The following is a 26880-nucleotide window of genomic DNA, read 5'->3' on the forward strand; positions in this document are numbered from 1 at the left end:
CTTTATTCCTTGCTACTGCAACCAGGAGTTGCAGAGGCACCCTGACTGAGAACAGTCCATCCTACAACAGTTTACTGGCATTGGCTTGTCTGGGTGTTTTCCAGAGCCCTTGGTGATAAGTAAGTGGTGTAGGGAAACTCCAGTAGGATTTGCAGGGACTTGAAAAAACACTTCCGGGACCAAAGCAGTTATAGAAAGCCAGAGCCCCATTTGAGCAGTGATATATCTGAGTCTGCATTTGAGCTGACATTTCTGAGAATGTCAAAGGCATCCTGGCGTCTTTGTGTTCACAGTATTGGTACAGAATCTGAAACCTGTGTAATCCCACAATAGCTAACCAGAAGATAGCTATTTTGATGTTTCTGTGGTAGCTTGGTTCATGTTGCTCCTGACAAGTACATTTTTCTCATTATATGACAGTACTAGGAAATTCATTCTGCCCTAGTAATGTTTATCTAAATTATTAGGATGAGAGCACAGCTGAACATAATTCATGTGGGTTTCTTCCCCTGCTGCTAGTAAGAACAATGTGATGTCAAGCTTACTATAGAAATAGCTGTCTTATTTCATAAAATGAATGCATCAGTACCTTTTTTTGGTGTTTCCTAGTATCTTTTATGCTTTGATTTTTAAGGTGACTTTTATGGAAGCTTTTCCTTAGTTTTCAGTACTTTTGAGTACTTTAATGAACTTAAGCAAATTTTTCAAAACATTATTTTTTGTGTGATTGGTGTTATTTCATGACTCTGCTGCCATAGCCAGCCGTGTAGAGCTTCTGAAGCTCATTACTATTACCTGTTGTCACATAGCAAATGAATCATGGGTGCTGTGGAGTATTCTAGCAGCTGATGTTTGACATTGATACATGCTGCTCCTCAGGTATGGTCAAAAAGGAGACTTAAGTCAACATCACTGGTTCACCAACTGATGTTTTGACTGTTGGAAATGTCAAATAAGTCTTAGGAGACAATTTGAGTCCTTTAAGTAAAGACCTGGTGAAGTGTTTGCCTGTGCTTTCCTGGAAAAGAAGCCCAGAAAGGAGTCACAAGAGCTTTCATATCTTAAATAAGGTTCAGGCTTTTAAAGTGAGATCTTCCAATCTCAATAGGCAGTGTAAGTTTTTTCTTTATTTACTATAATTTTCTTTAACAACATGTCTATGGCATTAAGCAGTGTGTCTTTACAGGCTTTCTAGAGTGTTAAATAGATGAAGAAATTGACTGCAAAAGTCAGATTTTCTTTATTTACTATAATTTTCTTTAAACAACATGTCTATGGCATTAAGCAGTGTGTCTTTACAGGCTTTCTAGAATGTTAAATAGGTGAAGAAATTGACTGCAAAAGTCAGATCTGTCTCCTGGACTGGCTGGACTGAGTTCTTCTTAATATGGTAGGATTCCACAAGCTGGGTTTGAAAAGCTGGTTTGTCTTTTTGTAAAAACACTGAAGCACATTTGTAGTACAGACTGTAAAACCACTGTGGAAGTTGGAACTATGTTTCTGAACTCAAATTGTTTCAAAGGCTCATCTCCCCACTGTCACATGTGGTAAGTGTTTGTCACCATCCCACAAACCACTTCTGTCATGCAGTGAATAAGCAGAATTAAACTCGAGCTTTTCTAATGAGAAAGGAACTTAAGGCCTTGTGAATGTAGTTCTTTAAGTATGATGAATCATGAGTATATACATACTTTTTGATCATTTTGTTCTTAAAAGAATAAATAAATGAAGATGTTTGTGGTACCAGAATAGCAGTTTCAGTGAATATGTAAGTCTCATGGAAGCATCCACTGTTATCTGCAAAGGCACCAGGCTGGATCTTCTAATGTCCCTGCTGTTGGTGTCAGCGTATCTTCTGGGAAGTGACTTGGCAGTTTACTGACTTAACCCTAGTGAGTGCTGCTTTGTACTGTAAACGGTTGTTATGAATTAGCATGAGACTGGACTGTGACCGATTTTACTGGCTATCTTGTCATCAACTTCCTTTAGGCTGAACTAAATTCTTTCTTCTTCTGCCCTGTCATTACCCCCATTCTGCTGTTGAGTACATTGTCCTCCCTCTGGTCACTCCAGGCTGTAACCTAGGAAGTACTGAATCTCTTGTATCCTACAGTGGCAGTGGGTGCATGTTGCAATAGCTTTCTGCAGAAATTGACTGTTGTGTGTAGAGCAAAATGTTCTGCTGCACTTGGCACTTTTCCATTCCTGTGGTACTTTGTTCAAAGCTCAGTTTTAGAACGCTTTCATTTGTTCAAAGCTCAGTTTTTTGAATTCTTTCCTTTTTAATGAATTCTTTCTCTTCCAAAAACATGAAGTAGATACTACTCTATGTAACAGATACTGCTACAAATTATAAACATAACTCCTTACTCTTTGATTCCTTTCAGGACCATACTTTCTTCTATTGTGGGTGTCTCAGAACAGCTGAGAAATATGCGTTAAAAGCATGGATCCTAAAGTATTTTAGGGACATATGTGTGTTAAAATCAACCTGTGTTTCATTTCCAGTCTTTGCCTCAGAGCTGGTTATGCTTATCCTACTTTCCAGGCTGTTCAGCAGACTGTACATCTATTGGCTGACACACGGGAGAAGGCTATGCTGAATTCTTACAGCGTCACTTTCTAGAAAAGTTGGTACTAGTCACTCCAGCCTTTTTGGCTTAAGATAGATCCAGGTTGTTCTTGGGAGAATGGTTTTTTTGTGGGTTTTTTGTTTTGTTTTGGTTTTTTTTTTCCTTATATGCGTTAAAAAGGGGCTAAACCAAAAAGGATCATCTTCCAAGGGTGTGCTTTGGTACCTAACCTTTTCCCTGTATGACTTCCTCAGGGGAATCCTTTCTCATGCAGAATTAACTTCTGCTTCTGCTCCTGGTTTTTAAAGGTCATTTTTTTTCTCTGAGCTTCTTTCTGTTACTTTTTCTAAGCAGAGTTATGGTGTTTTTCCCATAAGAAAATCAGTATGATAGGGAAAAAACATACAACCAGGTTACAGTATGGAACAATATACAAAATCATATTGATGGCTGTGCTTGGAAAGTATTGTTTGTTTGCCTTTTTTTGTTTTTCTGAATTGGAGGCTTATAGCTGATTTCAAACTATTAGTTTCAAACTATTGCAGTTCTTAGCAGATATAGCTAAATTAGGTGTGTGTATTTTGCTATTCCTAGACTCTTGGTTGTGCTCAGCCTTTAGCACAGGCAATATGTTTTGGTACAGGTAAGGGCAGTATTACATAGGACAGTATGTTTCCCACATGCAGTGATATTCTTTGTCTGTACTATGTTACAAACCAGGTTTCTCTGCTTCCTATGGGTACTGGTTATGAATTTGCTTTTAGTGTTGCAAAGATGAGGGTAGTCTGCATGGAAGCTTCCTTTAACTGTTTACATGTGTTTTCAAGAATTGAATCTTCCTGGCCTTCGCTGTAGCAATGTTCTCAGATCATATAGTTAGCACTTGGATCCCTGTGTGGTCAGGGACTCACTGCCCCACTGCCAAGTGTTTACTCTTTTTTTCATTGCTTAACACTGCAAGTTTTTCAAGAGCAGTGCAGTTTAAGAGAAGATAGCCCTGTGTGCTAGTTCTGTTGCTGGTTTTAGCATTCAGTGATTTCATCTGTGATAATCCTTGGAGAAGAGAATTTGTCTGAAAATTGGTGGTACTTGACTTGCTTATAGTCACAGAATGGGTTGGGTTGGAAGAGACTTTAAGATCATCTAGTTCCAATCCACTGCCATGGGCAGGGACACCTAACCCTAGACTGTATTGCCCAAGGCCCTGGTCAGACTGGTCTTGAATACTGCCAGGGATGGATGCCGTTTTTATGGATTATTAGATGCATATTATTCAACTAAGTTAATGCGCAGTTTACATTTGCATATAAAATCCGTGGTGGTTTTCACCCTATCTAAATTTTATCAAAGTGTTTTTCTATATACAGCAAAACCGCTAAATTTTGTGGTTTTCTTTCTCTTCCTTTTTTTGCCAGAATTACTGCAGGACTTGAGTTGCCAATTTGTTTTCCCTTTTCCTTTAAAAATTTCAAGTGTGCAGTGAGTCTCATGAGTGCTTCAGTAGTTTTGGAAGAATTAAAGAAGAAACCCAGCTTTCCAAGCAGATTGCCTTACGTTGCCCTTCTGCCTGTATGTTGTCGCTTAGTCAGTGAAAAACAGGATTTATATTTCTAACTAGCAACCAACATCCTTCATTCTTCCCCTTCCCTAAAAGAAAGCAAGTCATGAACTTTTGGGGTCTTAAAGGACGGTAATCAAGCATTAAATATGGAGGGGAACATGAACAACCTCTGTCCGTCTACTTGTGTAGAATACCACTCAATGGCAATCCAAAACTTGCTGGAAACTATGTTCTGTTTTCCTTTTGATCATCTCATATACCACCACCATGTCAGTGTCAATAGAACAGCTGGTTTTGCAACCACCTACTTTAACTAGAAGTCAGAATTAACTTTCTGAGTTCTTCAGGTTCCTTTTTTAAATCTGGATGTCTACACAGTCTAAAATAACAAGTCCTTCTGGCTCCTCTTGGATTTTTTTCCTTCTGAAGAGTATTCACACTCTTGTTCCTCCTCAGTTTTAAGGTTGTGAAGGCCTAGCACAAGTGTGATGATCAAGCTGTATTGCTCTTGTTATTTCCAAGGTTGTTGTAAGGCATGGGCTGGTTTTTATTATTGGATATTTTGACTCTCTTGGATTTCCAGGATTTGAAATACATGGATGTGGGGGAGCGGTAGTGGGGAAAAGACATACGTTGTGAATCTAGCAGACCTCCTGTCACCGTCTAAATTGCAAATACCTTGTGCCTGAGAGGCAGGGACTTTCTTTCTCTGAGTGAGCTTGAAACTCAATAGGATTTGGACATTAGGAGTTTGATGCCTGCTAAAAGTGAGATTTTCTGTTCAGATGTCAGTGTTGAAAGCCACATGCTTCAGAGCAAAGTACAGGCTGCTAACGACTGTTCCCAAGCCAGCCTGCTCTGAGCTCTCACTCCAGGTATTCTGAGCAAGAACAGGGTTTGCTGTTTAACACAGGTATTCTTAATGCAGTTGTCACTGCCTAACAGGGCAGTGTATTTACTAAATGAAATATGTCTGTATTCCATTACTGGTGCTGTAGTGGCTTTCCCAAAGCTCTATGTCTCATGATATATAGAGCCAGCTTCAACTTGGCTGTGAACTGATGATGAGCTGAAAGTACTGGATAGTTAGATTATTAAACTTCACCATAGTGAATATGTTGAAAGGAACAAAGAAGTTTTTATTGAGTGATCTTATACTTCATCAGTGAAGCTAATACCTTGTGATGTTTGTTATTTGCAGACTTGAAAATATAACATAAATCTTCTATTTCAGAGGTTAAGAAGATTATCAACAAAATACAGAACAGAGAAGATCTACCCAACAGCCACTGGAGAAAAAGAAGAAAATGTTAAAAAGAATAGATACAAGGATATATTGCCATGTAAGTCCGATTTACATGTTAATAGAAGGCAAAGAAAAGTGCTTGTTATTCTTAATGTGTTCTGAATTTTACTATTTAGTTATTACTGACAGGCAAAATTGGAGATAATTTGCTGAAAGATAACTTTCACATAATTTTTATTTTTAACTTGGAAGGCAAAGTAAGTGAATACTTACATATTAGGAGAGCTATTACCTAAAGACAAAATGCGTGCTAGGGCCCAAGCCATATCAAGATGACGGTTCCATTTTGGCTCCGAATAGTCTAGAACTTTACTAGGTGCTTAACTGTATGTTTTCCTTAGGACCATGTTATTAATGGTAGAAAATAAGTGTCAGTGTAAATTCCAGATGTAATTGTAAGGAGCCTTAAGGAACCCAGGTTTGTATTTTGAAGCAAAATAGGTTTGTTTTTTTGGTTTGTTTTCTTTTTTTTTTTTTTTGCTTGTTTGTATCCTGCAAGTGGTGTCGTAGAACTTTCAGTGCTGGGTTATGCTTGGTTTGTATTTTGGTAGAGCCCAGATGAAATTCTCTTTAAGGTACAATCACAGAAAACAAGAGTCAGAGCTGAATTTAAATTTTAAAGCCACCACTATGTGGCTAGAACGGTTCAGTGACCTCTAAGACAAGGTTGCGTGTTACAAGCTCACTTTGTGTAGCTCGTGGGCAGTGTATTTCAGAAGCTCTGTGCTTCTCAGTATGAACAGCTGACAGCAAGGTTAAATGGTAGTTGTCTGACAAATGCTATTTTTCATATCCCAGAAGATGAGCAACAGATACATTTCACTGTGCTCAGCTTTCTCAGAAGTGGTAGGAGGTTTATAACCAATTTGAAGTTGAAAATGGTTTAAGCTTCATTAGCTTTCAATTTCAGAGTATGAGCTAGTAGTAAACTCCAGTGACTGACTGCATAAGATTGTTGTACACCTCTATGCTCTTTTTCTAGTGCTGGAATTTTTACTGTTTACCAGCGCTTGAAACAACACTTCCAGCAGTAAACTTTGCTTTAAAGCCACAGGCCTTAGAATGTTTAAGGTGGTGACATAGTACTTGCTGCTGCACTGAGAAGGAAAGGCACAGGTATTCCTGTTTTGCTGGAGAGTTACGGTGGGGGTGGGGGTGTGTAGATAGATGTTGAAGAGTAGTGTAATACTAAGTTCAACTGCAGCAAAATTGTTTAATATTATTGGGGTTTTCATGTTTGGTTTAGTTGGGAGGAAACCTGTTCAATGGGTAGAGTGAAAGTGAAAAAGAGATGGGAAGTTGTTCTTGTCTTAAAAATAAAAGTTGTTACACTCTTTCTTCTATGCTGGCATTTCAGTAGATTGTAAAATCATAGAATGGTTTGGGTTGGAAGGAACCTGAAAGCTCATCCAGTTCCAACTTCACTGCTACAGGCAGGGACACCTTCCACTAGACGAGGTTGCTCCAAGCCCTGTCCAGCCTGGCCTTGAACACTGCCAGGGATGGGGCAGCCACAGCTTCTCTGAGTAACCTGTGCCAGGGCCTCACTCGTCATCATCATCATCATCATGGCTTGACTTCGCGAACGAAGATTTGGGAAGGGCATTTACCCACGCTTACTACAGGCGTGCTGATGACTAAGAAGGCCAATGTGGGATAGGCAAATCCGGCTACAAAAAGCACAGCAGAAGGTCTCCTTGGGTGGAACAGGTGGGGCGCGATTCTTCCTGTGCTGTCTTTTCTCCTCGAGACTAGTTCTTCGTGAACTCTCAAAGGAGTCAGCGGCATTATGTATGGTGTGCCTCCAAGTCTCCCGATTGGAGGCCAAGGTGGACCACTGATGGTAGTCAATATGGCCAAGGCTAAGGCATTGTTTCAGGGAGTCCTTGTATCTCTTCTTTGGGGCACCTCTCTTGCGGCTACCGGTGGCAAGTTCACCGTAAAACACGATCTTGGGGAGGCGGTGATCCTTCATTCTAGAGACGTGCCCTGCCCAGCGCAGCTGCAGTTTCAGCAATGTGGCCTCGATGCTGGTGACCCCTGCCTGTTCGAGGACAGTGACATTAGACACATAGTCAGTCCAATGGATGTTTAGAATTGTACGGAGGCAGCGCTGATGAAAGCGTTCCAGGAGTCGCAGGTGATGACGGTAGATGACCCATGATTCAGACCCATATAAAAGAGTAGACAATACAATGGCTCTGTAGACACTGATCTTTGTACTTTTCTTCAGGTGTTTATTGCACCAGACTCTTTTATGGAGTTTTCCAAAGGCTGTATATGCCTTTGCTATTCTGTTGTCTATCTCTTTGTCGATCGTGGCATCCGAGGAAATGATGCTTCCCAGATAGCTGAACTGCTGAACTGTCTTAAGCTCTGACTCGCCGATGGTAATATGGGGATGGCGATAATCTTCTAGGGGTGCAGGTTGGTAGAGAACTACTGTCTTCTTCAAGCTGACTTCCAGCCCAAAAACCTCAGCCGCCTCCGCAAAGCAAGATGTTAAACGCTGCAGAGCTGCTTCTGTGTGGGCGACAAGGGCGGCATCATCAGCAAAGAGCAGTTCACGGACAAGATGGTTTAGGGTCTTAGTGTGGGCCTTCAGTCGCCTTAGATTGAATAGGCTACCATCGGTACGATATCGAATATAAATGCCGTCTTGTTCGTCGAGGTCTGCTGTAGCCCTTTGGAGCATCATGCTGAAGAAGATTGTGAATAAGGTCGGTGCGAGAACGCAACCTTGTTTCACACCATTGGTTATTGGGAAAGGCTCAGAGAGTGCATCACCATACCTGACTTGGCCTTGCTGATCCTCATGTAACAGAATAATCATTTTCAGGAACTTGGGGGGACAACCTAATCGTTCTAAGATCAGCCACAAGCCTTTCCTGCTCACAGTGTCAAAGGCTTTGGTGAGGTCAACGAAAGTTACGTATAACCCCTTATTCTGTTCTCTACACTTTTCTTGCAATTGTCTGAGAACAAATACCATGTCTGTGGTACTTCTATTAGCCCTGAAACCACACTGACTTTCAGGTAGAAGTTCTTCTGCGATGGCAGGTACTAGTCTGTTCAATAGTATTCTTGCAAGAATTTTACCAGCAATGGAGAGCAGAGTTATACCACGGTAGTTTGAGCAGTCTGACTTGGCACCTTTTTTCTTATACAGAGTGACGATGATTGCGTCACGAAAGTCTGACGGTATTTTGCCTTGTTCCCAACAGCACACAACTAGCTCATGAAATTTAGCCAGGGCCTCACTACACTTTCAGTAAAGCATTTATTCCCTACATCTAACCTACACCCTCCCCCTTTCAGATCTGCCATTATAAAGTACATTTTAGTATTAAGTCTGTGACACCGTTGCATGCTTAGAAATGTTCTTCCTTTTATGTTATATATATGAGTGTAATATGGTGTAATATGCTTGAAGGGGTTTCTCTAGGCCTTTATGTGAGAGTGTGTTGTCTTTAGATCTGTGATCTAAATGTCTCATAATCTACACTTGTGCTTTTTTAGGAAGCATTACATGGTAACACAAACATTTTTTTGTATCTTATCAGTGCTCTGGCATCTTCAAAGCAAGTTATCTTGGAAACTTTTTGGAAAAGGCTTCTGTACAGAAATAACTCTTTAACATGTACTTGTGGGCACAGTTCCCTCTTTTATTACCAGTGATGTTTTGACAAAAAAAAAACCCTAAATCCAACCAACCATATTTCCTCTTTTAAGTAGACTCCTTTTTATATCTTTTTCTTGAATTTAGCTCTAATAAAAGTTTTAGCAGCTGTTCTGTGGTTGGGGAATTGACCCTGGGAGCAGAAAGTAACAGGAATCACTTGAGCAGATGCTGTTTCTGCAGAGTTCAAAGCTAATTTTTTTTTGATCCCAACTAAAACAGCCTCTAGTGTAGAGATAGTTTGAATGATTTTTTTTTTTTTTTTTTTTTTAAATACGATAGCTAGGAAGTGTTGGTATCAAAAAGAGCTGGAAGGACTGGTGAACCTACCAACCCCCTACACTACTTCTTAGTAAAAATCAAGTTCTTTCTGTATTAAAAATGCAATTAATTTTTTTTTTTGACACCAAAGAGAATTCAAAGATGTTAAATTTATTCTGTCAACAAGTAATAAAGGCTATTTTTAAGACTGCTGAGGATTTTGGTCTCCAAAGATGTGCTGTTTTTGTAAGAAGCTTTCTCCTGAGACAGTAATGCTCAAGGCAGAAACTTGAAATGTCAACACTCCTACATGAAGGAATCTGCTCCTTCTAGTTAAGAAGCGCCTCAGCAAAGTGCCTAAACCCTTGTGTTCAGAGACAGATGCCATTCTGTGCCTGAGCATTAAACCCCAGTGCATGTTTCAATGTTGAAATACTTGGAGTCTTCCCTGGCAGAAACTCTTAAGACCTGGTGGCTGCTTCAGCTACGCACTGGTGGTTAATTCTTTCTGCTTTCTGTAGCTGTGCTTTAATTCTGACCATCATGATCTGTGTTAATATTGTGTAACTATAATTTTGGTTATTTCTGATCAATTGAATTTTGAGCTGTTGTGATGAATTGCTTTTGGAATTCCAGTTAGGGGAGGGATATTAAATAAACTACCTTGCTTCTGTGACTTATCTTTGGGAAACATTCTTTAATGCTCAATTTCTTCTATACATATAATATGTACTGTATATATCATATTTACTGTTACACATTGATTTGAATATGTTGTAATTCTTGTATTTAAAAAAAAATATCTTTTTTTAGTTGATCATAGCAGGGTTAAACTGACCTTAAAAACTCCCCCACAAGATTCAGACTACATTAATGCAAACTTTATTAAGGTATGTATTAATATCTTAACAGTTCTCAAACTCTTTTTAAGCTTTTATTTCCTTTCAGTACCGTTTTAGTGTTATAAACTGAGATAAGAGTATAAAGGTGTGAGTGAAGATTTTCTTTTATGCAAAATTCATAGATGATGCCTTTCATGAGACAATTTTTTAAGTTTTAATCTTAGTCTAAGTATAATATAAAATAACTTCATTTTGAAGTGACAGGCAACTAAATTGGAACTTTGTACATAGGAAAATTCAGATACTGTTATATTAACAATTGATGGTGTTGAAAATACCACACTTGAGAAGTTTTTAGGCATTGTAAATGAGCTGTTTTGGCAAATTGTTTATGTTAATATGCACTTCCTATAGTTCATGGCAGGAGTGTGGCAATGGAATAATATCTAACATTCTTAAAGAGAGGCCAGAATTTGGCTGAAAGTGTTACACTTTTGTTTCAAAGGGTGAATATCTTGGGCTTTTCTTGTATCCTTATCCTGATGCTGCTTCTATACAGTAATGCTTATTCAGAAAGGGGTGTTCTTATAAATCTCAGTTGCTGAATGTTTAGTATTACAAGGTGAATGAAAATGCCTTCAAGCTTTATATAAAATAAATGTTAAAATTGTGGAGGTTTGATATGTGGCATTACTGGAAGGAGAAACTTAAATTTGTTCAAGGGGATGCTTTTTAGCAGCAGATTTTCGAATTATCATCGTTAAATGTTTGGGTACTAAAGAAAATGCATGCTTAAAGGGAACCTTCTGAATTTGAACATACAGAAGCTTCGTATTTTCTGTTAGTCTCTGGCAGCACAGTAGCTGTTGTCGTCTTGGGCCCCTCTTGAAATCACCTGTGGATGGGACCCATATTCACACTTCCTGTTGTATCAACAAAAAATTAAAGATATCCTAATTTTACATGATTATAACCTCAAGCCTTCTTTATTCAGTGCAGATAAATTTTCTTTATAAACATTAATGGTTACTTTGTGTAATCCTAGGGAGTACATGGGCCAAAAGCATATGTTGCTACCCAGGGACCATTAGCAAATACAGTAATAGACTTCTGGAGGATGATATGGGAATACAACGTTGCTGTAAGTACCTACTTAGAAAACAAAATTAAGTACTTCCTTATTTCATAGTACAGTGATTTGGTATCTTTTGCGTGAGCTGGCTGTTACTATTAAAATGTTGACAATTTAGTCCATTTACTTCTCAGATCTTGATTTTGTATTTTAAATAGCATTCTTTATATTTTATATTATTTATTCAATTTAATAATGTAAAATTCAAAGTAACAATTTCATTGAATGAATATGAAATCATGAATAGGTTGGTACTTGGTTACATCTGTCCTCTAGGAGACTTTACAACTCTTAAGAGGGCTGACAAAATCAGATACAGAAGCAGCATGTGAAACAACAAAAAAAAAGCCTACTGTTGGGGTTTGATTTTTTTTGCTAATTTTGGGTTAATTACTGCTGTTGTCAGGACTTTACTTTTAAATACTGCTAAAACTGGGTATGTTCAACAAATTATTTCTGAAAATATTTTCCAAGTGTTTTATCAGACACTTAAATCATGGTTACATGTAACAAATACCTTACCTGTGCGATTCATATTCATGTATCTGAAATAGCTTTGCCTAACACGTCTAATTCTTCAGTTTTAAATGTGTTTTTGCATGTATTTTAAGCAGGCTATGTAATTTTAAGCAAGCTATGTAATTTTAAGCAAATATAGCTCTATTTCTTCCAGTCAGAAAATGGTTCTATATTTTTATGATTAAATCTAGACTTTACAATCAGGCTGAACAAGTAAGGTGTTTGTACAGGATTACAGTGCATTCAGATCAAGTAATCTTAAAATGTTGTATTAATGTTGTAGATTTTGTGTGGAATAAAACTTGGGCACTATTTTAGAATTAAAAGGGTGTGCATCTGCAGTTTGCAAAACTGATTTAATTTGTCTCTTCAGTAGTAACCAATTACCAATTTTGGCCCAGACAGAAGAAAATAGTGAAGTGTTGAAGTTATTTGATCTAAAACCAGCTAACTTCAAGCATCTTTTTGTCTTTTCAGATAATTGTAATGGCCTGTCGGGAGTTTGAGATGGGAAGGGTATGTATACTAAATACAAAACTAAATGAGCATTGACCATGTGGGGCATTATGCTGATACCTGTGAAGTTCCGTATGCTAAATCCATAACTGTAAAAATAATCTGCCAGGTTGAAGGAGAATGCCTACCCTTCCATTTGTGTGTATAGAAAATTGTGAATGTAACCGCTTTTCTTTGCTTGTTTACAGTGTTACATTATTATTTAGGTGTCACCCCAGTAGAACATACCATACATGTTTGTAAACCAAACTGTACCAATTGTCTGTTATGTCACTATGGAAAAAGTCTTGCTCTTTGTGGGATGTAGGCCAACTATCAAAATCCCAAATCCTTCTGAATTTCCTGTCTATTGATACAGCTGCAAAAAGAATCTGTCTTTTAAATCTGCTATATTCATGTGACCTGAGGAGGAAGTAAAAAAGGAGAAATTAGTCCATTATGAACTCCAGACTTTCATAAAACCTAAATAAGCTCTCATCGTGTCCCTCTGTGCGATGTATGCTTACGCATGTGTAGGCAGTCGTGAAGTTCATGTCCTCATTTCCAAAGTGTCCTTTTTGGCTTTATGGGTCATCTGAGTCTTTAGTTTTCCTGTTTGTATCTAAGAGCAAAGACATTTTGCTGTATTTAAAGTCTAGCAAGGCACCAGCAGGCAGATGTTAAGGAAAAGCACCGGATAAGAGAGAGAATAAGGCATTTGAGATTATCATTTGGTCTGCTCTGCTTGTGTTAATCATTATCTTTCAGTACTACACATGAATTAAATTAGAGTTCTTTGCTTTAACAGAAAAAATGTGAACGTTACTGGCCTCTGTATGGGGAAGCAGCTGTAACTTTTGGACCATTTCGTGTTTCTTGTGTAAGTATAAAGCTTTATAAATTAGTTTTGAAGGATTTATGCTTTTGTAACTTAAAATAACTGTTCAACAAACTGTGTATTACAAAACAAATGCTTTTTTAATTGTTCAGTCCCAAGTTTTACAGGCAGACTCTCAAAGGAGTGTAGTGGAAAACAGTGTGTGTATCTAAGCTGTGTAGGGTTTTGAATCTTTCTTAATTTTTTAAGTAGAGAATCTGTCTGCCTTGGTCTGGTATCTTTTGTGTATCTTTAGCTTTACATGATGGAGTTCTGAATGTCAGTACCATGCTCATGAAGTAAAGTAATATTCATGCAGTTGTTTGTTATGACTTGTGTGTTCTGGGTGTGCATAAGAAATGAGAGTAATGCTGGAACAGGTTATTTTCCTTAATTTACATAAAGTTAATTATGAAAGCATGAATAAAGAAAATGGAAACTGAGCTCCTAATTTTTTTAACTTCTTTCTATTGGTAACAGATACAGGTTTATTTGAAATTACTTCCTTTGCTTCTATTGTTGCTTTTAAAGTCAAAACAAAACCAAGTAGCAGATCACCATAAGATCTCAGTCTTATCCTGGAGAATTCATGGGGGGTAACTGTCAAGTAAGCCATGATTCCAGGAAGATGGTGGAAACCTGAATGTTTCCATGGCACATTGTGTCAGTGTTATCAGGAGTTTCGATCTCTGAGCATAACTACTGGAGCCTCTTCCACTTTTGATGTATGCTCATAAATGCTCACGTAAGGATTTCTGGCAGATGAATAGGTGGGAAGAGGGACTGTGGATATCTCCTACACCAGCACAGCAGGGAACTGAAAGTAATCATTCTTTTGACACTTGTCATCTCAGCATCACACAAGAGAAACCCCAGTGGGTTTTTGCAATCATCTTTCCTCAGTAGAGAAAGCTGGGATAGTAAAAGAAGTAATGGTGCAATTGCCATTTCACAAAGGGGACCACTTACATAGAAGAAATTAACTTCAGCATAAGTGATTTTACTGTGAACTTTTTACTCTGGAGTTCATGATTGGCCTTAGCTGTTCACTTACTCTAAAACAGTGGAATTGATCTGTTCCAAATTGATTTCAAAACTGTTTTTATCTTCTCCTTAGTGCAAAATTATGTGGGTTTGGACAGGAATTGCTGCTATTTTCTACCTGAAGTGCTTTAAGGTGTTCAGAAGAAGCTAGCATGTCAGTTTATTGAGCTGTTCTTAATCCCGCTTTGAAATAGTGTACTAAGAATTAAGTACGTTTCAAGTTCATCTTGTCAAGAAAGCATGTACTTACAAATTTTAGTCTATGAAGTCTTTTCCTACTTTAAATTGATTTAAAACTTGTCTTGTGGGATTGTGTTTTTATGGGGCATTTTTGTGCCCAGTATCTACTGAGCAATGGTCACATACCTGGCAAGTGTTTGTGAAAAGGGATTGCATATATGCTGTAATTGACTTCTCAGCTGGATATGTTGTGTACACTGGTATATATTGGCTCCATTGCTGCTAGCTTTGCACTATCTCCTTTAAATCTGCAAGGTGCTGCAATCGTTTTCTTGATGGAAAATGGTATATTCCTAGTAGAGATAGGTATGCAAAAAGTGACAGACAGGCAGGCTGAGAGAGCTGGGCTTGTTCAGCCTGAAGAAGAGGAGGCTCGGGGAGACCTTATAGCAGTCCTCCAGTACCTAAAGGGGCCTACAAGAAATCTGGAGAGGGACTTTCTACAAGAGCATGTAGTGACAGGACAAAGGGGAATGGCTTTAAACTGACAGAGGGGAGATTTAGATTAGATACTAGGAAAAAAATTCTTCCCTGTGAGGGTGCTAAGGCACTGGCACAGGGTGCCCAGAGGAGCTGTGGCTGCCCCATCCCTGGCAGTGTTCAAGACCAGGTTGGACAGGGCTGGAAGCAGCCTGGTCTAGTGGAAGGTGTCCCTGCCTGTAGCAGTGAAGTTGGAACTGGATGAGCTTTAAGGTTCCTTCTGGCACAAACCATTCTGTGATTCTAAAGCACATATGAAGTCTCCTAAATTCACTGTGGGAAGCTATAATGCTAAGCTTGTAAAAGCATCTTCAAATTGTGATATTACTGACGTTTTATGTATGGCAATATTATTTGGTGTTTACAGTATAAATTGTCCTTGGTGTTCCAAAGGCAGATTTTAAAATTTTCTGAGCATAGAAGCTATGCTTTTTGGCCACAACCATGATAATTACAGTGATCCATTCAGATGCACCCTTAATTGAAAGCAGTAGAAGGGGGAGAAAAATGAAAGCGGATGTCACAGGATGGAGTGGTAAGAGGCTGAAGTCTATACAGCAGAAGTACTCCAGAAGGATGGCTGTGGGAGGCAATCTGTAAATTAAATGAATGTATGGAGAAATAAGACAACAGAAGTACTTTGAAATACTCTTACAAGGTTATTGATACTTCCAGGAGCAGGCTAGACACTGGTTTGAACACTCACATTTTTATTTTAAGTAAAAGTAACATCTTCCACAGTATTTTTTTGTAGCAAGGTAAGTTGCTCTTTTAAAATCAATGCTTCATTGCCCATTTTGGGGGGAAACTGTAGCTACAAAACCAATAAATTAAAGACATACAAGTTTGGTTTTTTAGTTATATCCTTTATGCTGCATATTGACATATATTTATTTTTTTCCCCCAATTCATTACTGGTTTTCATGTTTAGGAAGCTGAGCAAGCAAGAACAGATTACTTCATTAGAACATTATTACTTGAATTTCAAAATGTAAGTATGCAGTCACTTCTGGTCTCAACTTTAGTGGTTGCTTAAAGGTCTCTAAAATGATACAGTGGGGGAAACTCATGAAAGTAACATCACCCTTTAATGTGCTGACTCTGTGTAAATCATAAAGTTTTGAAGTGATGTATATAAGAAAAGAGTAGTGAAACTCTTCCCTTGTCTTTTTATGTAAGTTCTTGGCTAGCCAAAGTTATGTGATGGTCTTCAATACCATATGTTAACAACTAGAAAGCTTCTGTCACCCTAGGAGAATTTCACAGTTTACCCCAACTGAAAACATGATGACAAACTGAATCAAACTTATCAAAAGACCCTGTTTTTCTGGTTGGCTTATTTTTGGATAAAGTCTGTGTGCTTCTTAGAATTTGCCCTATAATTTGCTGTCAAGAGGATTTTACAATGTTAAAAGATATTTCTGATGCCTGCTCATATATTTGTATTGCCAAATAAAAATGAAGTCAGAATGACGATGACTTAGTAACTCTTTTTATTTTCTCCAAAGTTTCTCACTCTAGCTTGTAAAAAGTTACTCTTTTTGGAATGGAAAGAGATACAAGAAATGTGGAATTTCTTGACTAAATGAGTTGTGTTCTCTTTTTGCTTGGAAAACTTCTGCATGGGGGAGTTGTATGTAATATATTCAAGGGTCAAGATAGAAATGTCCTTTTAAAAGTGAGCTCAAGGCTTTGGAATTTTTGAAGATTTGACATTCTAGTGTCCAAGATGTAGAATTTGCTTACCCGACAAGTATTTTGGTAAAGCAGTTCCTTTACACTATTTAAGTTGGCAACTGTAAATGGATAATTGAACAAAATTGAATTTATTCATCATTGTGAAAATTTAAGACACAAACTACTGTAAAACATAAGACCTACTTAACAAACCATGTGTTACTTGTGAAAGTTGTCATATTTTCAGTGAAATAAAAGCACCTGAGTTCTCACATAAGTGTTAAGAAGGAATGATTTAAGCCTTTCTTGCAAACTTAAGTTTCAGATTTGATGTAACCTCATTATTCTGAAAAACAACTGTCAGCAAATAAAGACAAGTGTAGAGCTGTCCTGCAAAACCAGGAAGGTTAATGGTCTGTTTTACAGAATGTCTTTTTAATGGGCATCCTGTATTAAGAAATGATTTACTACAGGTTAGTCTCACTTATGGTTAGGTTTTGTTTAGTAGTGCTTTGTTCCATTTCAACAACTACTATTACACCAGTTATGAAAACTGTTGAATCATGAGGAAGGTGATTTTGAGAGGTACATCTTTTACTGGAGTAGCTTGTTAGATGCTTGCAGTAGGATTCATGAACTCTAAATCAATTCTTTTCTGTTGGTATGTCCTGAATGCTCATACCTGACCATGCTATGAAACTTTAGATAGCAGAAATGGACTGCATAAAAACTGTGGATACAATAACTGGTTACTTCAGAAACTGCAGCTAATATTGCTTGCATCTACTATACATACAAATAATGTTTAGCTGCTTCTGTGAATTCTGTTCTGGTTAATATTTATAGAATGACTGTGTACTACATAAAAACTAAGTAATAAAAAGAAAGCTATAGTTAGAGCTATTGTTCTTTTCAAAGATCCTGAAGTTTGCATTCCTTTAAGGAGTAACGTAACTGAAAGGATTAACAAAATATGTTGATATTTAACCTACGCAGCTGATAAAATGATCTTTCTTCAGACTTAGCAAATTTGCTTCAGCGTTTCTGTGGGCACATACTTTGGTAATGAATTACAGACTTTTCATCTCACTTTGAAAATTCTAAGCATAGCCTTGACCTGTGGAGGAAAATACATATTTGGGGTGTAACATAATACCCTTCTAAGTTCACTTTCTGGTTTTCCAGAATAATGGAAAGTCTTGCCAATTCTATAAAATTTTCAATGGAGAATCATACCAAATTCTATGCAAAAGAAATTGAAGTTCATAAATATACAAAGTTATTCCAGCTTCTATGCTGAAAAATGATTTGGTCTTTCTCTCCTTCAAAGTTTAAGACTGTAAGGACAGACTATCTTTTAACACAGTGCAAAGCTGTGGGTCCTTTAACCCATATGTTACAGACAGGGTCTTCTGTGAAGTATCCCGTAGCGCTTTCTCTTATGCATTAGTCACCACTCAAAGTACTACTACTTCAGAACTTCCCTTTTGCTTTTGTAAGTGGTATAAGCTATGGGGTTTTTTTTTAATACAGTAAATGGCTTTGCTTGTGCATGCTTAATTATGCAAGAAACTGAGGGTTCATAGAGCTAATTATTTCATAGAAACTCCTCAAATGCATATTATCATTAACACCTTTCTCCCTCCCCATCCTTTAGGAGACTCGTAGTGTCTACCAATTTCATTATGTTAACTGGCCTGACCATGATGTCCCTTCGTCTTTTGATTCTATTCTGGACATGATCAGCTTGATGAGAGAATACCAGGAACATGAAGATGTACCAATTTGCATACATTGCAGGTATCAGATATATTTATTTTTTCAACTTAAGTTTCTTTGAAGTTTAGGCTTTTGGTATGAGATGCACTAGTTAGATAAATTCTGGTTGAGAATCAATTTTTGTTTTCTAGAAAGGAATATTTCTGTTTCTTCGTGTCAAAACTTGGCTCAAAATCGTACAGCCTTCATTGTCTTTAAACTCATGCCACAGTGAAATTTTGCTTCTATTTCAGTTTAATTCTTTTCTGATTGATATTCTGTCTTAGTCTTTGAAAAGGAAAATGTTTTGTGGTTCTTAAGACATTTAAACCCTCATTAGGACAAAACAGACTTTGAAGATCATTGCAAATCAGATCTGGGAGTGAAGGTTTCATTCTCAGTAGGAGAGACTTCATAGCAGGTGCATCACTCCCTACGAACTTTTCTGTCTGCCTTCTAATACAACAAAAAAAGGTCTCTAATGAGCAGGCTGTAGTTTCTGGTTGGTAAGCCTTTGCTTCTGAGCACAAAAGCAAAGGTTCTTGCTTATGATATTTAATACTTTTTAAAGCAACAAAAGTTAATGTATATATGTCAAAAGAACTGAATTCAGATTTACAAGCCAGGAAGTGTTAAATTGTTGGGGCTTCTTAACTCTTTAGAGCTTGATTATACTCTTAAGAAGTAGTTGAGGTCTAAAACCATAAAAAACTTTGCTTAGCCCTGAAATCCATTTCACTTTGTCCTGTTTCTCTTGAATGTCAATACAGTTGTGAAGGTTGATTCTTTACAACAGTATAATTATAATGTAATAAACATGCATACGTTATAACTCTTTATGTGTAAAATAAAGAAACTCAGTAGGAAGAATAAGTGGTTGTTCACTGTCTTTTTTAATAGCTTTTAGATTTAAGCTGTTAAGATAAAAAGCAGAAAATACAGACATGACGCTAAATCAGAAAAATGTGGAAGTCTTTAAATGTATTCTGGTTTGCCATTTAACATATCCTCCATTAAACTTGGACAAAATCCCTGCTGTTGAAGCACTGGTAACTAGAAATAATGTGATGAAAAGGGCAATAAAAATGTCAGCATTGAAGCATCTTTCGTGGTAGCGGTTCCAATTCCATAAAATACTTGCATTAAAAGCTTTAATGCTCCATTCTGCATTTTGCACTGCCAATTCATTTTTCTTTTAAGACACTTATGTTGGGTTGAGTGAGCTAAACATGAAAGGTATTTAGATACTTACTTTTTCATGTGGACTCTGGAAATAAAGCTTATAGTGTGTTTTTTAACCAGTGAAAATGATTTCTAACACACCTGTTTATATTCATAGTGCAGGGTGTGGAAGAACAGGAGCCATCTGTGCCATAGATTATACATGGAATTTGCTTAAAGCTGGGGTAAGGAATCGTAAGAGAAGAAACTTTGTGGCATTCCATCATTTCATAACGGTGATTGACTGAGCTCCCAAACATTCTATAATGGCGAGATGTTTAAGATATTACAGAACTCTTTTGACAGGTTGGATGTTTAGTTTCATTGCATTCATGCTTTAGCATGAACTTACTTCCCTTTGACAGCAAGTTTTTATCTAAAAAAAAAAGTGATTGTAATACTCTAATTTTTAACATTTCAATATAAAGTGATTTTTTTAATTCAGCTTTTTCAATATCTCTGCTTAATCTTGCAGCTCCTAAAACCTGATATTTCATATATACAGGGGTAACTTCAGTGTGGGTTTTTCAGGTTATGAAGCATCATTAATATTGCAATATCACATTAACTCTTTCATTGGGTGTCTCATTTTCAAATTACTTGAACTGCTCTCATGTGGTCTAAATCAAATGTTTAAAACCAGTTCTGGAATGGCATCTGCATTGAATAGATGCAATGTGGAGAAGACAGATTGGTTTAGCTGTAAAAGTTAAACATACTTTTGAATGTCTAACAGCTTTTCTATTGCTGTTCTGACAAAGTTACATCAATGTAATTGACTTCCTTCTGTATTTCAGAAAATACCTGAAGAATTCAATGTATTTAATTTAATACAGGAAATGAGGACACAAAGGCATTCTGCAGTGCAGACAAAGGTATGGTTTGTTTTAAGATTAATCTTTATCATATGATAATATACACTCATTCTGTGTAAAGATCTCATGCACTAATTTTTATCTGGTACCCTACCACAGGAGCAGTATGAACTCGTCCATCGAGCCATAGCACAACTGTTTGAAAAGCAACTGCAGAAGTATGAAAGTTGTGCGGACTGGAAGATTGCAGATGGAGTGGTATGTGTCTTTCCCTTCTGAAGTTGTTAGTTTAGCTTCTGATTGGATTTCTCTGTAAAGTCTAGTTTAAGTTAGATGTCCAACAGTGTTAAGGCACGTACAGAACTTGTTTGGTCTACAAGTGGGTTTTGCTGTGTACGGACAGCTAGCCTGTACCCAGCTTACACTTCAGGACTTGGTTGTAAAAGTTGGATCAGATAATTAAAGGATATACCAGATGCAGTTGCAAAGGGGAAGTAACAGAAAAGATTATAGTATAGATGAAATGTAGGAGTCTAACTCAATATTTGAACTGTGAAATGTGCCCTTACTTTGGTGAGGTGGCAGTAGTTGACAGCTGATTGTTGCTTTGATTGGCAGTACTTACTCCAGTTCTGATCTATTGGCAGCACATGAAGTTATGCCTAAGCCTGACCTCCCACAAATTACTTGTTAAACCATGATACAGAGCAAGAACATATATAAAATAAAATATATAAACTATATAAAAAGTAAAACTCCAGCCTATATACACATGCGTTCATATATAAATAAACACATGCACCTGTGTGTATGCAAAATATATAGGTTACTTTTATCTGTTCCATGTTTAGGTTAAACTCTTGAAAGGGAAAATCTTCATAGACATTTTCTTTTCCTCCTTCTCCCTGGTGTGGTGTTGGGTCCAGTTTTAAACCCATAGATAAGCATTGATCTGACTCTTCAGCTGAGACTAGGGTATTACGTGCTGATGTGTACTGCCTTGGTCTTGGTCCAGCACAGCCTTTATGTAGTTGAGCAGGACTGGGTTCGCATATGTTGTGTTGAAGTACATGCAATAGTTCTGAGGTCTTCAGTCATGGTAAGAAACCTGATGGACTAAACACAGTATGGTTGGGGCAGGCTGTTTTAATGTGTTACAGATTTGATATTCAGCATAGTTAGCCTGTGAACTTTCATTTTATTTTGAGGAATGAGCATGATGGGGTTTGGATTGTGCAGATTTATTAGCTTTGTACAGAAGTGATTCCAAATTACTCAACTCTTGGTCATAAACTAATAGGCAGATCAGTCTACTGGTTATTTGACTTTGATTTGACCTGTGTCTTGAGTCAATCCAAACTGTCTCTTATTTGCACGTTTTCCAGAACATCTGAATAAGGAGGTGACACAGCATGTTGATACTATGTCTGTAACAAAGGCAAGTGCTGTCTGCAGAACACTGAATGGGATTTGAGTGACTGAGTAATAAAACAAGGACAGATAAATTATGGATAGGTAATGTGCAGAGGCTGAGACACAAGAAATAAAAAATCTGAACATGGAGAGCGAGTTTTGAGTTTTGCTTGGAGATGGTTCTGGTTATAATCAATAAGTTGTAAAGGAAATTAAATTTTAACAATTATTTAGAAACCAATAAGAGCAGAGATCATAATGTCATTGTCTGGATACCTTGCAGCTTGCATACTGTCTGTAGATCTGTTCTGCTTATCTCAAAAGTCTATTACAGAATTCAAGCGTTAAAAATTTGGACAAGGATCAAAGGTGTCAGAAGGCTTCATCTAAAGCACAACCAGATTGAGCTAGAAGAGAAATGGCAGAAGTTAGATAAGGTAGAGGTTAAGTAACAGTAAAAAGCTGATTTCTATTAACCTTTTATAAAGGGTATCGATGATACCTGGCAGGCTTAATATAAAAGGGGGTAGTCCTCCATGCAACATGAAACTGCAGAGCTCCTTGAAACTGAAAGAAAGCCTGTTGCTTTGAGGTGAATATCTCATCATCTTGGAATCCTCTTTCATAAATTTGCCCAACCTCTGACCTGTGAAATTCCACAGTTGCAAACTGTTGGAGAACATCCTGGAGAAGGATCCCTGCATGTCTGCTTTGTCCTTATTCTTCTCTCTAAGTTTCCTTTTGTCAGTACTGGAAATGGGACAAAATGAATCTTTAAATCCAGCTAGGTGCAGCCTTTTTTACACTAGGAAATGAGGCTTCTTCATATTTTAACTTGAACATTTCTACAGGAGAATTGAGGACTAAAAGTCTCATAAGTGAAGAGTTCCTGTATCTAAGAATTTGGTACTTGCAAGCAAATTTGCTACTATCCATTAGATAGTTAGGAAATTTGCCTTTGGGGAATGAACTGGTGTGAGCTTAGCTTCTGTTTTTCATTTTATTAGATGGTATTCTACCCATATACCTGGTTAAATATCTGCTTGTAGCTGTAACCTCACTCTCAGAACTTTGAGGCTCGCTGGGACTGTGTGTTTGCTGTTCTGAATATGCTCCCTTTTTTCCTCCAAGGGTGTTATGTAGCATCTGTTGTATATAACATCTGGTTTTCCGCAGAAATGTTCTAGTTAGTATTTTAACTAAGACACATCCCAGAATGTTTGCTTGTTTTAAAGGAGACAAACTGATGCAGAAAGTTTTCTAATAACTTTTATTAAATACAGGGTAATATCCTAAGGTTCCTTCCCAGGTCTCACTCTGCCTGCAGATGCTACAGCAACTGTGAAGTCGTGTACATGTTTTAATTATATTCAGTGGTAACAATGCCAAATAAAAGGACATGCCTGCTTTGGATATGTTACTGTTAGTTATACTGGAGATAGTACTGAAGTGAGGAGGAAATTCTCCTTAATCTTTCATCTGTTATATTTTGATAGCAATCTGAAGAGCTGGAGTACTCTGTAGGGTCTGTTTCATGGTTTTGTTGTCCAATTGCTCTTCACATTTCAAGCAGTGTTTGAAATGAATTGAGTTATCTAAGCTTTGTAAGCAATGTTTGCCAGTAACATCACAGTAAAAAGGTAATCTGATTGGCAACAAGTAGCAGTATTCATAGGGAAGTAGCTTAGACGCAGTCCTGGACATGTGTTTCTGTGAACTTGCCAGCTTTGCCCTGCTAGAAACAATACTGTAAAAAGTCAAGAAGAAAACCACATGAAGTGTTTGAAAATAGATGTACAATAGGGTTAGAATTTCTGTTACAATTTGATAGACTATTTCAAAGCCATGTAGTCTGATGCACATACGACATAGTATAGTGTAGTCATTGTATTTCTTACCATATAGTTATGCATACTGTGAACGTATAGAACTATAAATGTGCTTAAAATAATACAAGGTATGCAAATTAAGTTATATGAAGAAAAGCTTTCGTCAGATAGCATAGCACTTTCAGTAGTCCCCACAGTAGCCAAATTTCAGGGCAAAGACAAAGTTGCTCAGAAGCAATTTTTTGTGATAGGAAGACTCAGATGCTAAATTTGATAATCAGAACTATCCCCCTATCCCCATATCCCTGTAGTAGGATTCTTTATAGAGTATCAAATGAAATTGAAACTGAGTCTTGGACTCGACCCGATTTCCCCTAAATGTTTTCATCATATTGTGATGTACTTGAAGTTTAACAACTGTGTGCTTCTTGCCAGCATTGCTTTTGTTAGTGCTGCTGTGAAAATACTACATTTGGCTTTGTGGCTGGAAGTTTTGAAACGTATGTGACCTGATTAGTCTTGATCATCTGATATCAGTTACATTTGTATCAATAGAATGTTATTTAAGAGACGTCAGATCACTTCCATGATGTGAACTATGGTTGTCTTGGAAAGTCCAAATAAGATGAAATTCTGTCAAGTTGGATATTCTGTATGTAGAAAAAGGAAAATTGATTAGAAGACAAAGAACAGAAAGATTACTATCTTTTTGCTGATGTTTCATGTTAAATTTTGTCTTCTGACAGTAACAAGCATGTTACAGTACCGCAAGTCCTTGTTTTATCCTTATCCCTCTTGTTTTATCTTGCATTAAGATACTTTCTCCAAAATATGGCATTGCTAGTTCAAGTGTCTTTCGCATTTCTTCCTGTGAAAGTGACAGGATTCTGTTGCGGTGCTTGATTGCACTTTTAGAAGCTGCGGAGGAGTTGACTGCTGCAAGAATATTGATATTCAAAACATTAGTGGTTTGGAAACTCAAAGTGAAAAGACTTTGCTGTTCAAATTGTCTGCTGTTTTGCAGCTTGGAAAGACATTTTTGGCCGTATAGCATTCTAAAAATCGTCTGTCTTCAGACACATTTATCTTGTTGCCTATGCTTGGAAAGTTTTATTTAATCTGCACCATTTGAATGCATTGTTTGAGTCTGAAGTTTTTCTCCTCTTACCTGCTGATGCTCTTTGTTTCCCATGCAGCTTTATGATAAGGGAATAGGAATGCCTCAATTCCTTTTAAGGGAAGCCATAAGATTACTTCTGGAGGAGTCTTTGCAGTAACTTTGCTAGTACATTACCAGCACAGAAGGCTTCTGAATGACATTAAATATTTCAACTGGGAGTTCCAAAAGAAAATGATGCATTGCAGTCCATGGGCAAGAGGTTTTGAATTGTAGGCAATGCCTGTGAAATCTCAGTCTGAAACTGTGGTACTCTCTTTGCTCGATGTTAATGACAGCTCCAGTTGGTGATTCAGCCATTGGAGGAAGTGTGTGGGGAAAAGACCCACCTATGGGAGATGACAGATCAATTTAGGTCACCTTAGCAAGTTGAGTTAAGACATGGTGTGTGCCATGAGAATTCCTTGTTCCTCTGAATTACCACAGGAAGATGAGTTACTCTGTATTGTTGTGGAGTAGATGTAATCTACACTTCTAAGTACTTGACTTTGTGGTCTTTTCATTTGTTACTGTAGTCTTTCATAGATACACATATATAGGTTTTATGTATGTATGTATGTATGTAATTTAACAGAATACCTGGAAATTCTTAAGAGCATTTTCACTTGTCCTGAATAACTGCTTCCTCAAATCAGTGAGGACATTGGAACTCCTGAACTGTTCAGCAGTTGGTGCATATAGCGGTAAAGGTTGGCAAAAGCTCTTATTATTTTGTCTACCCACATATTGTTAATGCTTCTATTTTCTTACAGTGAGAAGCATCTTCTGTAAGAAAGCAGGGTGCTGCACTGAACACTTAATTGGCTGAACTGCACATTTGTTAATCAGTGTTTCTAAAAGACTAATTCTATACGATAACTCTCATGAACTATATATGTTGTCCTAGCTTTTCTAAGCTGATAGTTTATAAAACAGTTCTGCCTGAGAATTCAACATCTGTCCAGAGAAGCAAGAGTGTGTTGACTGATGCCAATAAGCTGTGATTAGGGAGGCTGGAAGGCTTTTCCTTAGTACTGCCATCTGCTCATCTCGATGGATGTGGTCATCCCAGTGGAATACCTTATATTCACTTCTACAGTTGAGCTTCCTCTGTTCTGCTCCATGCTAGTCGTTCTGCATGTTTTCCAGTTCACTTACGTTGATATATGACAGAAGGGGAAATGAGTGAGTAGGTATCACTCAAGGGTGCTGAAAATACTGGTTGTTCTCTATGTCTTGTGACACAGAACAGAGACCAAGTGAAAGATAGTTCAGCAAGCAGTATTTCTTTGATTAAAAACAAGAAGAGATCCAGTACTAATTGAGAATAACTACTGAAAAATGCTGCAGCAGCATAAAGTTTTCTTCCCTGCATGGCTTAGTCATTTGGTTACTGTCTTAAACTTATATAATCTTCAACCTTAAAAGTAAAAATCCTTCACTTACTGGGGAATGAGTTGTCTGAAAGTAAATGAAACCTTCACAGAAACATCAATGTGTTGAGCTAATTAAGCAAAGTAGGGAAGAACCTCTTGTTCGGTGACAATAATTCCATAATTCTTGCTCCTGATTTAATACAACTAGAACAAAGTGAACTGATCCTGATTTTATCCTAATGCAGAAGTGAAAGCTTTTGAACCCATATTTACCTGAAGCCTTCCCAATGTATGAAGTTGGGGCTAACCCTTTACTTCTCTTCTGGGGTGGAATTTAAAAGTACTGGTTTTTGTGTGTTATTTGGTTTTGTAAACTCTCCGTGGTTGTGTATGTGCCTCAGGCAGTACAGTTTATACACATTTGTGAGATGTATCTATACATTTTATTGCTAGTAGCAAAGATGGCAGTGCCTCTTCAGCTACTTCTGCCTGTGTCAGCTAGAAAGAGCTTCTTGCTGTATACATAGAGCTTAAAAATTTTAACATACGTTAGGTTCTTTAATAGGCTTTTTCTTCCACCTGGGAGAGGAGCATATCTCAGGAAACATTCTATTCACTAACGCTTC

General features: G+C 37.5%; 1 protein-coding gene across 5 annotated transcripts in view; it reads left to right on the forward strand.

Annotated features, from left to right (window-relative positions):
• PTPN12 (protein tyrosine phosphatase non-receptor type 12) overlaps positions 1-26880 on the forward strand; it is a 73472-nt gene that overhangs the window by 26042 nt on the left and 20550 nt on the right. For all 5 annotated transcript variants that reach the window (XM_061366341.1, XM_061366340.1, XM_061366339.1 and 2 more), the window contains exons 2-11: positions 5369-5477; positions 10194-10270; positions 11268-11363; positions 12351-12389; positions 13177-13248; positions 15941-16000; positions 18344-18486; positions 19784-19850; positions 20463-20540; positions 20640-20738. In XM_061366341.1, coding sequence (XP_061222325.1) covers positions 11340-11363; positions 12351-12389; positions 13177-13248; positions 15941-16000; positions 18344-18486; positions 19784-19850; positions 20463-20540; positions 20640-20738 — 582 coding nt within the window. In that variant the 5' untranslated portion in view covers positions 5369-5477; positions 10194-10270; positions 11268-11339. The remainder of the gene's footprint in view (positions 1-5368; positions 5478-10193; positions 10271-11267; positions 11364-12350; positions 12390-13176; positions 13249-15940; positions 16001-18343; positions 18487-19783; positions 19851-20462; positions 20541-20639; positions 20739-26880) is intronic.

The sequence above is a fragment of the Neopsephotus bourkii genome, unplaced genomic scaffold (assembly GCF_033783945.1).
Source record: "Neopsephotus bourkii isolate Nb327-2 ecotype Australia unplaced genomic scaffold, CSIRO-AGI_Nbou_v1 NB_1328, whole genome shotgun sequence".
Classification (NCBI taxonomy): Eukaryota; Metazoa; Chordata; class Aves; order Psittaciformes; family Psittacidae; genus Neopsephotus; species Neopsephotus bourkii.